Source organism: Neovison vison, chromosome 2 (assembly GCF_020171115.1).
Source record: "Neovison vison isolate M4711 chromosome 2, ASM_NN_V1, whole genome shotgun sequence".
In the NCBI taxonomy this organism is placed as follows: Eukaryota; Metazoa; Chordata; class Mammalia; order Carnivora; family Mustelidae; genus Neogale; species Neogale vison.
The window spans coordinates 38,546,790-38,560,611 of NC_058092.1; the positions used below are offsets into that span (position 1 = coordinate 38,546,790).

The window sequence follows — 13,822 nt, forward strand, 5'->3', positions numbered from 1 at the left end:
AGCCTTTTGATCCACTTTGGGTTTATTTTGGGGAAAATACACCTTCCATGGAGAGAAACCTCTCAGCTGGGTAAAGGAAGCTTTTAAAAAAGTATAAAAGGTAGTACTTGTCTTTTCATTCAGTCATTCAGGAGCCCATTCAGCACACAGTCCCTGCTGGCATCCCAAGATCTAGGCCCAGTGAGGCACTGGGGGCCCTGGAGAAAACACAGTTGTCCCAGTTCTGCAGAAGTGGAGCCTTTTATGTGAAACTCCATTACTTAGCATACAAATAGCTGTGATTTGATAGACAAGCACTGGCTTTAGTTAGAAAACCTGGTATAAGAACAGGTTCTGTTACTTATTTTAGTCTTTAAGCCCCAGGGGCCCTTTCCATAAAATGGGAATCATGGCACAGAGTAAGGGGCTTATAAGTGTTTGTTGGCACAACGAATAAATGAAATTATATCACTCTGTTTTTGTCTGGCTTACATTAGACTAATGGTGTTCTTCCTGAAAACCTTTCTAAAAAAAGTTAATGCTTGTGTGACCTCCAGGAGGTTCAGAAGTCATCTATGTCCCCAAAATACATGTCTATGTTTGAACACGAAATACCATTTCTGATTTCTGCTGAAACAGAAAGACTAATAATATTAGATTTTTCTTAAAAAGTACTAAATCCTTTCATTTAGTACTTTTAGTATCACTCCTGTCAGTGAATAGGAAGTTTCTCTGCTACAGGTGTCATTCCAGTTTCTTCCTAAATGCAAAGTGAATCAAGTCAACATTCTTACATGCATTCAGAGCCGCTACTGTGGCACAGAGGCAGGCTGGATTGGGTAGAAGAATGAGGATTCCACTCTGTTTACAAAGACCTGAGCCCAGGAATAGCTAGGTAACAACAAAGGAGGTACACAAGAGCCTTAGAAAGAGGCAGGGAAGATGGCCCAGAGGTAGGCAGGTGGGCCCTCCTCTGTGGACCCCATCACTGTTTCTCAAAAGGCATCAATCAGCTGCTTTCACCTGCTATTGTCCCTGTGCTTCTGTTTCTTAGCTGCATTATGCCTCCAGTGAAGGCAGGGACAAACCTGGTTTCATTCTCTCAGTGAGAATCTGCTGAGATCTACGAAGTGCTAGGCTTGCGCTAGATCGGCCCTGAATGGTTGACAGCCCAGCAGTGACAGAAGGCAGGCCACAGATCAAGGGTCAGGATAAAGACTTGGGGACAAAAGCAAAGGAGGGGATGCTCCATGTGGAGGAGACTTAGGAAGGCTTCAAAGGGCTAGCCACACACTTCTGTGCTGGGGTTTGGAGGACTGATGGGCAGGAGCTCACTGGGAGTGAAGGCCTCTCAAATAGTGAAGGCACTTGGCACATAATCAAGGCTCCATGACCAGCCAGAAAGTGGGCAGCATGATGATCTGTAAAGGGTCTGGAGATGGAGGGGTCACCACCAGGTGACCCTGGGAGGCTTCAGGGAAGAGGTGAGCTCTGACTGGAGCACTGATATGTGATGAGGTCTGGGGAAGGTAGAGGGATGGTCAGGCAGGTAATGGGGTCACAATAAACAGCGGTTCTTTGGGTCCTTCTCCCCCTCCTTCCCCATTTTCCCAGCACCTTCTGTGACCAAGGGCTGGGGCAGGCTTTGCTGGGCAGAGGCAGGAAAAGCCCGTATTGCCTGAGGTACCAGACTGGACAAGTTCTTGCTGCTTAGCTGGATGCCCCCAGAGCGGGGTCCCCTCCTCAGGAGTCAAACCCACAGGGCAGCAGAGCTGGAATGGACCTGTGAGCCCTCTCCATGGGGCAGAAACCCAGCAAGGAGTGGCAGGAGTGGGCCTAGGGCCCCAGTCATGGGGGTCAGGGTATTTTCCCTACTTTGAGGAACTGTAGCACCCATTTCAAATGACATATTTGCTCCTCTCTGAGGTGACCGATACCTACTGAATGTCTTCTTTGTTCTACTCCCTACACCAAAATCTCTCGCTCTTTCTTCAATCTTTGTAGTATTTTTCATCTTGATGTCAAGTAATTATTTGTTTCACATCTCCTGGCTACAGTGGAGAAACTCCAAGAGCAGCCTTGGTGTTGTTCACTATCTCCCCAGCACCCAGTACAATGTCTCTGGCATATAACAGTCATTAAACATGTGCTAAAGTAAAGAAGTTAATCCTCATGGAAGTCCTGCAAAACAGATCTTATCATCTCTGTAGAGGCTCAGAGAGGTAATGTGCCAAAAGTCTCACAGGTGGTGAGGACTCAAATTCTGGGCTGTTCGATTCTAAAGCCTCCCTCCTTCCACTGCTCTCCACCTCCTCAGCCAAGGGCAGGTTTCAGATTTCAAAGGCTTCTCATGTCATCCTTTCTCTGTGGGACTCTCAGCTCATCTCTGACCTTGGGGAGTGGGAATCCTTAAAGAACTCCACAAGGGGGCAGTGGCAAGGAGGGGGTGTCCCCGGGATTCATCTCACCTCTAGCAGCTCTGAGCCTATACTTTGCCAGCCGGTGGGCAGTCAAAACTGGGCTGGTTCTTCATCTGTGGTTCTTCCACTTCCCTTCCCACCCAAGCATCTGGGCCCAGAGAGCATCCAAACGGCAGGAATGTGCAGAACAGCATGAGTCCACCCCACCAGACATGTACTTCCTCCTAGCTAGCTCTCCATCATGCAGTCCAGCCAGAAACTACTCGAGAGAGCCAGCTTCTCTCCTAACTCTAAATCTTTGTTCAGGCTGTCTTGCTGCCTGAGATCCTGTTCACTTTCTCTTCATTTGGATAAACCTAACGAGTTCCTCACGTGCAGGCCTTCTCCAGCCACCTTCAGTACCCCTGCCCAGTCACCTAAGGAGCCTTCCTCTGTATCCTCGCCCAACACTCTGGGAGCCCAGGAGTATAGCAAAGCCTGTCGCACCTGTCAGCTACTGACATCGGGACTCTTTAAGGCAGCACCAGGGTCTTAGCTGTCTGATTTCCCCGGGGCCAGTGTAAGGGCCTGGAACAAAGGAAGAGTCTGACAAATGCTCCTGCACAAAACCATTTCCCTACAGTCAGAGCCACCCAGTAACGGAACGGACTGCACTGAAGGCAGTGAGTGAGCCTTCTGTCTCTAGAGGGATGTTACAGGAGGTAGGATGATCACTCGGCAAGGAGGCTACAAAAGGCTTCTTGTCCCGTGTGGATGCTGCACCAAGTAAGCTCTGGGGCTCCCCACAGGACTAGCATGCTAGAACTCTAAGAATTACCTCCAACCAAACTCAGCTGCCATCCATTCATCGTAACCCTCTGTTGCTTCATGAGGATGGATCTGTTCAGATTCCACATGGCTTAGGCATGTCCTGTGCCACCTCTGGTCCTCAGTTTTCCCATCTATAAGATGGGGGTGAAAGTTGGATTGGTTTCTTATTGAAAGAGGTAATTTCTATAAAAACTTTCAGAATTTTCTGGTTGGCATTTTGAGATCATACGGCTTGTTAAGGCTAAGAAGAAATGGTAGGCTCTTAAATTAGGTGCGTTAATATTCCATCCAATAGTCCCCGAATCCACTGTTGCACATAAAGGAGGTTTGAACATGAAGGCAGAGGAGACACAGCCACTGTAGAAACCCAGGGCTGGATGCCTGTGGGATCAGTCTACCTGGTGTATGGAAAAGTGAGACAGGCCTCAACTCGAAACCTACTTCTACCATCCCCTGAATGGGCAACCTCAGGAAAGATACTGCATCTGAGCCTGCTCTCTAGGCCTCAGCGGATGATCTTATCTATCATGGAGGCTGTTTTATATATGACAAGCCCCTAGTGTCAGGCCTAAATCAGGTATTCAGAGAGGCCAACCTTTCCCTGTAAAGAGCCCTCTCCTTTTTAAAATTTTTTTTTAAATTTTTTTCCAGTGTAACAGTATTCATTGTTTTTGCACCATATCCTGTGCCCTCTCTAATACCCACCACCTGGTTCCCTCAACCTCCCACCCCCCGCCCCTTCAAAACCCTCAGATTGTTTTTCAGAGTCCATAGTCTCTCATGGTTCACCTCCCCTTCCAATTTCCCTCAACTCCCTTCTCCTCTCCATCTCCCCTTGTTCTCCATGCTATTTGTTATGCTCCACAAATAAGTGAAACCATATGATAATTGACTCTCTCTGCTTGACTTATTTCACTCAGCATAATCTCTTCCAGTCCTGTCCATGTTGCTACAAAAGTTGGGTATTCATCCTTTCTGATGGAGGCATAATACTCCACAGTGTATACGGACCACATCTTCCTTATCCATTCGTCCCTTGAAGGGCATCTTGGTTCTTTCCACAGTCTGGCGACCGAAGGAGCCCTCTCCTACCTCCATTTCCTCTGACTGGGCAAATCCAGCAGAGAACAAGCCTTTCCAACCCAGGCCACACCAAAGCCAATGACCATCAGGCAAAGTACCGTTCTACAAGGAAAGTACATTCCTGTTCTGGCAGTGGAGAAAAGCCCAGCAACTCCTACATATTCTAAGTTACCCAAGCAGGAAACAAAGGGGCAGCCTGGAGTTGTCCCTCAGCCCCATCCCCATGGCTCTGGAGAAACCAACTCCAGAGAGAAAGAGGAAGGAGGCTCCTGGATGGCCCTGCCACTCTGAAATCTGTTTTTGGTTTTGTTTTGTTTTGTTTTGTCAGAGAGAGTGAGCACAGGCAGACAGAGTGGCAGGCAGAGGCAGAGGGAGAAGCAGGCTTCCTGCTGAGCAAGGAGCCCGATGTGGGACTCGATCCCAGGACACTGGGATCATGACCTGAGCTGAAGGCAGCCGCTTAACCAACGGAGCCACCCAGGCGTCCCTGAAATCTGTTCTTAAAATCATCGAGGAGGAACTGTGGGTAATCTTTCAGTTAATGGTGCAAAGAGCCCTTCAAAGTAGAAGATCACCCATATCTTTAGGAGAAACAATTCCACTTCTCACCACTAGATATTCTCCTGCTACCCGAGTTGAGGAGGCATGGCGCACAGTTGTTCTGGCCCCACTCCACCACTCACGGACGCAGCTGTCAGTTTGTGGATCTCCAGGGCCTCACCTCTGCAATGGGGATACACAAGCCCGACCTGACAGGATGGCTCTCCCTTACCCTTTGTGGCCTCCTTCAGTGCCCAACTTCTGTGAGCGCTCCTGCTGATAGGTGAAAACGGACTGAGGCTGTAGGAGACGGAAAAGCATCCTGAGGTGAAGGGGCCCCAGAAGGAGAGCCCCAGCAAGGAGGAAACTGAGCCATAAACAGTGACAGCTGAAGGACTGAGGGGGTCAAAAGGAGTGGTGGTTGAGGACTCCTGGTTGAGGACTGGGGATGGGAAAAGAGAATTCTGTTCGGGAACAATGGGTGGAGGGAAAGTTCTATAAACTACAGACCAGTGAACTTGAGCTTGAGGCCAGGCAAAGTTGTAAAATGGCCCATTTAAGAATGATTTCTGAGGACTTACCAGGGGAAGCAGAAATCTCCAGGAGGCATTAGGGGGTTGACCAAAGATTTAGATATGCTAAGACAACCTTACCTGTGCTCTGTGGCAGGACAATGACTCTATATGCCAAGCATTACACAAATATTATCCCATGTACATCCTCCAATGATCCTACATCATATGCTGGACCCACTGCACACGTACTATGTGCCAGCCCCTGGACAGAGATCTTCTCATACATCTGCTCGTTTACTCCTCGTAAGAACTATAATGGTTGGTACTCTCATTGACTCCGCTTTTCAGAGGAGGTAACTAAGGCCCAGAAATTTAAGTAACTTGCTTAAGGTAACAAATTAGACCATGGAAAAGTCAGGGTTCAAAACCCCAGTACTTCTGACCTCGGGCCCATGCAGGCCCTTGATCACTGAGTAGGCATTAAAGATAGCCATTTTACCAAGGAGAAAATAGAGGCTGTGAAGGGCTGTCATTTACTTGAAGTTGCACAGGTACTGACCCAGAGAGCTGAGATTCAAATTCGAGTGGTATCTGTGGCCAAAGCCCAGGCTGCCTCGGCATAGGGGAAAGTCAGCAGGAGGCACTTGGCTGACATTAGCTGCCTTTTCAAAGGCACCATCAGAGACCTGTGCTTAAAGAATCCAGCTCCAACCGCAAAGGATTTTAAAGATCAAAGCCGGTATTTTAACGGACCTTGGACAGAACACAAGGCATGAGCCCAGAGGGGACCAGAGGTGATAGAAACCCAGCTCTAAAGAGCCAAGACAGATTTACAGACAATGGCTTTCCCCTTCAAATTTTCAACCAGCCTGTGATCTGGCCAACAGGGAATGTGAGCTCTTGTTTTTGCTTCTCCTCACTCAAATGGGAATAATCCTCTTTAGCTGGCCTCACAATAGGGCTATCACAATAATTCGATGACATAAAAATGTCAAGGTGCTTTCAAACCCGTGGTGTCATGCATGTATGAATTACCATTATTACACTCATTATTACGTTATTACGCCCTCTTTTGGGTCAGGATCCATCATCTGCCTCCATTCCCTGACAAAGCACACCCCAAATCTAAAACCAGTATATTCCTCCCTCCTGCAATGACAACCCTTGTTTTGTTCTCCCTGGTGTGGTGCTGTGTGCACGTCTGTGCTCCCCACTGGACTGTGTATCTTGAAGGCCGGGATTATGTCTTCCTCTCCATATTCCTCACAGAGTCCTTGCCAGCTTTAGCTGGACTAAAATCACTTGAATCACACCAAAATGGATAGAACTATCTAAGAGGCACTTGTGCTAACACTGAGAACGATGTCTAAGCTTTTGTCTTTGACATCTACGGACAAGGAATGTAGCCGAGGAGAAAGCAAGAGGGACCACAGAGTCTCTCTCGCACACCACAGCTCCCCTTGCAACTGGCTTTCGAGTGTGCCTCCCTTCAACCCCTGGAGCTCTGAGTCTGCTGAGCCCCAGTTCCATAAACATGGCTCCAGTGCTCTAACTTGTAAATGTTTAAAAACGGACCGTCTTGTTTGTTTCTATATGCCGAGCACCTAATGCGGTCCTGGCACAAAGGATGTCCTCAGTAAGTAACTGGTGAATGAATGAACATAATGAACATATGCACAGGTAAATATCAGTTAAACTATCCGCATGCTTTCTGGGTCCTCAGCATTTAGTTCCTTGGGAGAGGGTGGGCCAAAGAGGGCACAAAAGGAAAAAGATTGGCATTTATTAGACATAATATGCTTTATGCTCACAGGGCTTTATTCTTGACATTTGCTTCCTCACTTAAGTTTGACGCTGTCACAGAGGGCCTGAGAGCAGAGACCCTCAGGGGGAGAGTGGGGCTCCTTCCCCTCAGCAAGTGACTAAGACCCTCTTTGTTTCCCATGCTCCGATCACAGAAAGGAAAGTTCTGTTTCACAGAGATGTCTTTTGTGGGGAGTGGGGGCAGGAGTCACCTCCACATCTGTGACAATGAAGTCCAAAGGTTAAAGAAGGCTGTGCAGGTGAGGGCCCAGAGAGAGTCACATAGGACCAGGTGTCAGGAGACGCCCCCAGATGGGCCTGTGACGCTGTCTGGGCTTGTCTCCGCATCAGCAGCACCAGTCCATTTCCTGGGTAGGCTCTTTCACCTCGCCAGGACTCCATGCTCTAGAGAATCTTTCCCGTTAAACCCCGCTTATGTGTGTTTGTGGAATGAATGAAAGCTGAATCAATAAGGGCACAAATGAAGGAGTGAGCCATCTAGGGAAGTCTCGGAAGCATCTTTTTATCCTGTCTTGCTGCTGTCCTCTTGCCTTTTAGCCCCCGACCTCCACCAGGAGCACTGTTACAACTCCTGGCTGCTAGAAGGTCTGCTCACCACTCTGAGGTCCCCGCTGGGCTCAAGGGGTCAGGCTCCTGCTCTCTGCCCCTTCTCATCCACCACCTGCAGGACCACAAGGCCTGGGGGAGTCAGCAATGATGCTTCCAGGCAGGGGGGGGAGCCTTCTTTTTAAAACTGAGCATTGGTGACCTATTGACCTCTTTAGCCTCTGAATCTGCCTGTTATGGTGTAGATGATCCAGCACCCCAGTTGGACAAAGGCCGTTGAGCTGCACCCCCAGGCAAGGTGGATAGGAGAATATGCAAGGAAGGGCCTCTAAGAATAATGCCTGAGTTAGGCCTAGGGGGCCACGGATGGTACAGCTCAGGATGTGCTCTCAGAGGACACATAAAGCCAAGAAACAAAGAGGGTCTTAGTCACTTGCTGGCTCTTTGCCATGTTAGCAGTGTCTTGATGATGTGCACAGATGAGGAGCTATTACAGCAGGGGGTGTCTTCCCAGACTCACTAAGAGAGTTCCACCTTCAAAGGCTCAGCTAGCCACCCACCCCCTTCCAGGACTCATCACACTGCATTTCAACTACATGCTTACATATTTACCCCCATCACTACCCACACCCCAACTTCAACTTCCAGTGTCTTAGACTTCTTTGTGTCTCTCCAGGCCCCTAAGCTCAGAAAGCATCTGGTCAATGTTGGCTGACTAAGTTATAGTATGTATATGTATATATATCACCCTTCTATAACAGAAGACCCTGACAGACATGGAAGTTAGTTAACCTACCCAAGGTTTTACAGTCAATTATGGTTAGGAGGACAGAGTTAAAAACCAAACTGGGCCCCTGCCGCTAAATGGCGTGAAAAAAAAGCTGATAGTTAAGTGGGCACCAACCAGAATGCCAGGCACCATGCTATGAGGGGTATTATTATTTCCACTTGACAGATGAGAACACCAAGGGTCAGAGAGGTGCTCTCTGCCTCAATCGCTCCTCACTCTCCCCATGTACTCACTCAGGTCTGAGTAACAAACATTCACCCTTCAGGTTCCAGCTTAGATGTCATCTCCTTCAGGAAGTCTTTCTTCTCCAGTCCCCCCAAATTTGGTGGATGCCCCTCTTCTGCAGTCCCACAGCCCCACGTGCTTTTGTCCTTCTGGTAACATTTATGCCTTGTGCGGTCACTAGTTGTGTCAGTGGCTATCTCCTTCATCGAACTCTGACCTCTTGAAGGGCAGAGGGCAAGGGCTATATCTTAAACATATCAACCTCTCACCACTAGGCAAAATGCCTAGCACATAGCAGAAGACCAGTGAATAACTGGAAGAACAGAGGGAAGGAGGAAAGGAAACAAGGAAGAAAGGGAGGAAAGAAAGTTCCCAAAGCCAGAGTTGGGAAGTAGGGAAGCTGAATCCAGGCTTGGCTGATTCCGAAGACTAGACTATGTCTGTGAAAACATACAAATTCCCCTCAGGGTAGAAACCCTTCTGTTATTTTCTTATGGATTTGTCTTAGAACTTGGCACATTATCATTCTCCAATCAACGAGTGCTAATCAACAGACTTTAAGCTCTCACAGGTCAGGGATGGTGAGTGTAGTGTTCTAGGATGCCCACGGCCCCCTGCCCATAGTCGTGGGTGCTCCACACACAATGGCGGCCTGAGCTGACTTCCATTCAGCCCATCCACTATGAAGACAATGGTGACTGAGCAGGGAAGAGCCCACCACTGGTCCTCATGATGGCAATCAAGGCCTGTGGGGTAGGAGAGCCTAGGAAATTCAAGACACTGAAACTATGGCTGAAGTCAAGTTAGTCTGTTTTTATGACTAAAGAGGCACGTAATGATGCAAAATGCAGTGTCTTATTGCCCCAGAGGTCCAGGAGTGGTTTCTGGAGTTTAAGCCCAGTTCATGATCACAAAGCAAGCAGTTTCCTCAGGAGTTGAGACAATGGTATGGGGAGTTTTTGCTGTTAGTGTGCTTTTTCCCCACAAGAATTTTACAAAAGGTGTAGCATACAAGGTGCAGTGAAAATAAAAATTACTCATTTGAAGACCAGGAAACACTTCTTCTTTCTGAAAATTTCAATTCTCTCCCTATCCCCCATCCCAACTCTGAGACCAACATAGCTTCTGTGAAATTTTGCAGTTAGGGCTTCTTTTTTTTAAGATTTTTATTTCAAGGTAGAATTTTAATAACTCTTCAGGTTGCCTACCACATGTGACCTTTACTGCCACTTCACACCTCTACAGGCTATGACCTGGGAGAAGGGCCAAGACCAAGGCCAAGTCAGAAAGTGGGGAAACCACTGGCCTAGATTATAAGGGGACTTGGTCTGATGTGAGTTCTGTCTCTGCCTCCCCAGTGGCTCTGGGTAAGTCCCAACCTCAGTTTCCTTCTCTGTGCCAAAGGCATGGAAAACCTCTCAGCTGACTACCTGAGCCATTCTGAAGATCTACTGAGACACTGTCTCCGGGGCCCACTCTAAGATATAAAAGACAGCTATGAATATAAGTGAGGTAGGGTAAGAGCTCATCTACCTAAACATCAAAGCAGAATGAATGAGGCTTTACATAGAAATCTATTATCTGATAACAGAAACCTTCCTTCTTGAGTGCAAAATTATATTTGATTCAAACTTTGGGAATAGAACTTGCGTGTTTCTAGACTAGATTGCTCCCATTTTTAAGCAAAAAAACCACTGGCACAGGCTTAGTAACGATTGTCCTCTGGGGATGTGGTGGCTGTGAACCCTGTTACACTGGTTTACGCAATAGTGACTGGCCTCTATCTTTTACAATTCTGGAGGCTTGTGTTCTGAGAGTGTTTCTTTCTTGTTCTCTCTGCGAGGCAGTCATTTCCCCCTGCTGTCCAGGCTGCTGCCTTTCAAATTTCCTGATTCCTGCTTCCAAACCACATTATATGAGAAAACCCAAAAACCTGGTTTGTTAATATCGCTTGCAGCGTTAAGAGCCTCTTAAGTTCTTCTACGAGGAAACCAAAGGAGTTTTCTACATCTTTATGTTAATCCTCCTAAGGTCATGTGCCTCTTGCTCAAAAGCTCTTTAGTGTTTTTCATTCCTTCCCAAACAAGTCCAACGTTCCAGCTGGCCTGGTTTTCAAGGTCTTCGACCCCTGTCCTCAAAGTACACGTGCAATATCTCTTCTCAGCAGGCTCGGGGCACTCTCCCACCCTCAGGGGCTGCTGCCCTCTGCCTCCTCTCCGGCCTTGAGATATCCCCAACCTCCAAGGCCTGCTTCAAGGACCACCTCCTTCCTGACGTCTCCCTCAGTTACAAACAACCTCTCCAAACTCTGAACTCTCTCATTTTATCCTCATGCCCCTTGTGGCATTTATCGCTTTCTGACTTAACTATACTTTTTTAGGACCATATGTAGTTCTCTTCACCTTCCTGAAACTGCCCTGGAGAGGTTTCCTTCAACCCCTGCGACCGCCTCTTGCTGAACAAGTGCAGGAATGAGTGGTGGCCCCGGTTCTCTGCGCCACACTTCTCCATGTTCCCTACCGGGTTCCAGGTAGCTAAGGCCACTGCCCTCAGAAGCTCCTGTCAGACTCCCTGCCAGAGGGGGGCGGCTCTACCTTGGGGGACTGCTGAGCGAAGTGTCTGCCCTTCACTAGCCTCGAGGGTACTTGGCCCTGGTGTCCCTCATGCCCTCCCTGGAGAAGAGCTGCACCAAGCCTCCCCCCGCCCCCCGCCATGTGGAGTGGTAGGTGGCCTGCCGGGGCACTCACCACTGCCAAGCCTCAGGAGCAGCACGTCCTGGAGCCTCCGGTTGAGGTCCCGGAGCTCCTTCATTTCCGACACGAGCGCCCCGTACTCCTTGAGCTTCTTGGCCTGCTGGACCAGCTGCCTCCGAGTCCGCTCCAGCTCCTGCTGGAGGTGGCGCATCTCCTCCTGCTGCTGCTGGTAGTTGCGCAGCAGCTCCTCATACAGAGCCCGGGGCACGACGGCATCCTCCAGACTGTCCATGTCCTCCATGCCCGGCGAGGCCTCCACGAAGACCTCCTCCGGACACGTGCTGTGGCCCAGGCTCAGGCCGTTCTGCTTCTCCAGCCGGGCCACCACGGCCTCAATGCTCTTATGCGCTGCTTCGCTCGGCTTCCGCCCCTCGGGTCTCTGTGTAGGACAACGAGAATCAGTTCAGGCAAGGGCAGCTGGGAGTTTCTTGGACTGCGGCTCAATATTTCCCCAGACAATCCTAGAATCACAGAACCACAGAACATCAGTGCCTGGAGAAACCTGTGCAAACACTCAGTCAAAGCCTTTCATTTTACAAACGGGGAAACGGAGATTCGAGGTGGGGAAGGGTCTTGCCTAAGGTCACACAGTAGGTTGGTGACAGAGCCGGGACTCTGGTTTCCCAGGCTGGTGCTCTATCCCTTCTATGGCTCTGCCTCTGGGGAGCATAGTCCACCATGCCCACCCTTGCCAACTCCAGCCCCCACCCCACCCCCAGGGCCTAGGCCGTGACTCGCTCACAGGGGTGTTCGATGTTTATCAGTGGAGAATCTATGAGAAATCGGGCCAGGCCAAACCATCCCAGGGGAGTCCACACTCAAATCTCTTCAACAACAGAAACATAAAAGGCAAAACACCCCAAGACAAAACAAAACGCCCACCTCCCCCGCCCCCAACACACAGAAACCAAAGGGCATTCCACCAGTAACATTTTCCTCAAGAATGCTTTCATTGGGAAGGACGCTAAGAACTCTAATCTGTTCTAATCGAGGGCAGGAGCCGTGTCTTATTTTCTCTGTTTCTCCACTGCCTACTCAGAACTGGCACTTGGCAGGGGCTTGATAAATGTTTACTTAACTGCAAAGTTCAAAGAATGCTGGAACTGCAAGTTCCTTCAGTTTAACTCCCTCATTTTCCAGGTGAGGACACTGAGGCTCCGAGAGGGGAAGGACCACGCTTGGGCTCACATGGTGAGCTTGCAGACAGAGCAGATCCAGAACCTAAAGCCCCGCTTCCAGTATGAGGCCCCCTCCCCCACATCTGCCAGCCTCTCCTCGGACTCTCGCCAAGATGAAGCTCAGCAAGACAGTGGATATACAGAGCATAGTTCATTGAGAAGAAAATTATCCAGGACTATCTAGGGGCTGGGGTTTCAGCTGCCCGAGGAAATTTCAGCTCAAGTAGACAAAGCTTCCATTGTGGGGGAGTGGGAGTTACAGGACCAACTGAATTCCTCACTCGGGGTAGGAGGGCCAGGCGCTCTCCCGACTGGGGCATTTCTGGGAGGCTGCAGACAACTAAGGACAGCGGATTCCAGACAAACTAAGTGCGTCAGGTCAAGCCTGCCTTAACCTCTCCATAAATTTCTGGGTGTTTAATGAAAAAACAAAACAAAACAAAACAAAACAAAAACAACATGGTGCTGTGATTGAGTTACATGACAAAAATCCTATCCTATAATTTTATCCATCGGGATAAGTTGCTGCTAGTTTAGATGAACTTATCCGCTAAAATTGTACTGATCACTTGAGATACTGTCTGCATCACTACACTGTGAGACCAGCAAGGGCAGTGACCATGTCTGTCTAGTCTCCTTGACCAGGGACAGGGCCAGGCCCACAGCACAGGTGCAATGAATGCATCACCTGAACCCAGAGGCATATTTGGGACTGTGCCCTGGGGCTATCCTTGGCCTTGTGTCCAATATCAGACCACAGTCAATGAAGAAGGCAGCCTTCTTTCTCCTCCCTTCCTCTGGGGTACCCATTCTACAGGAAAAAAAAAGTCTGGTTTGTTGAACAAGATATGCAGTGGGTTTACAAGTGAAAGCTAGAGGAGACCAACTGGGAAGAACATCAAGGAAATACAACTTCATGTAAAAGTTTTCTTTCAACCCAGGGTCCACAAACTCCTTTGTGTAATCCTGGCACATTCTGCTTCCTATCGAGTCTACCCTTAGCTGTTTGGGGCAATCTGATAGTGACTGGCTCTGAACTACTGCCCGAGAATGACTGTTTAATATTCCTGGAGCTCAGAGCTATAGGCCACAGAGGAAAGGGCACTGTTCCAAATACTCAGCAGTGATAATACTGCCTAGATGGGGCCGTTGAGCAGCG

The 13,822-nt window shown here is 48.9% G+C and overlaps 1 protein-coding gene across 5 annotated transcripts in view; it reads right to left on the reverse strand.

Moving 5' to 3' along the window:
• Positions 1-13,822, reverse strand: part of LOC122899951 (BEN domain-containing protein 5) — a 1,721,330-nt gene that overhangs the window by 215,360 nt on the left and 1,492,148 nt on the right. For 2 of the 5 annotated variants that reach the window (XM_044238195.1, XM_044238197.1), the window contains exon 3: positions 11,480-11,864. The exons of the other annotated variants lie outside the window; for them this stretch is intronic. In XM_044238195.1, the coding sequence (XP_044094130.1) occupies positions 11,480-11,864 (385 nt within the window). The remainder of the gene's footprint in view (positions 1-11,479; positions 11,865-13,822) is intronic. 5 annotated transcript variants of the gene reach the window in all.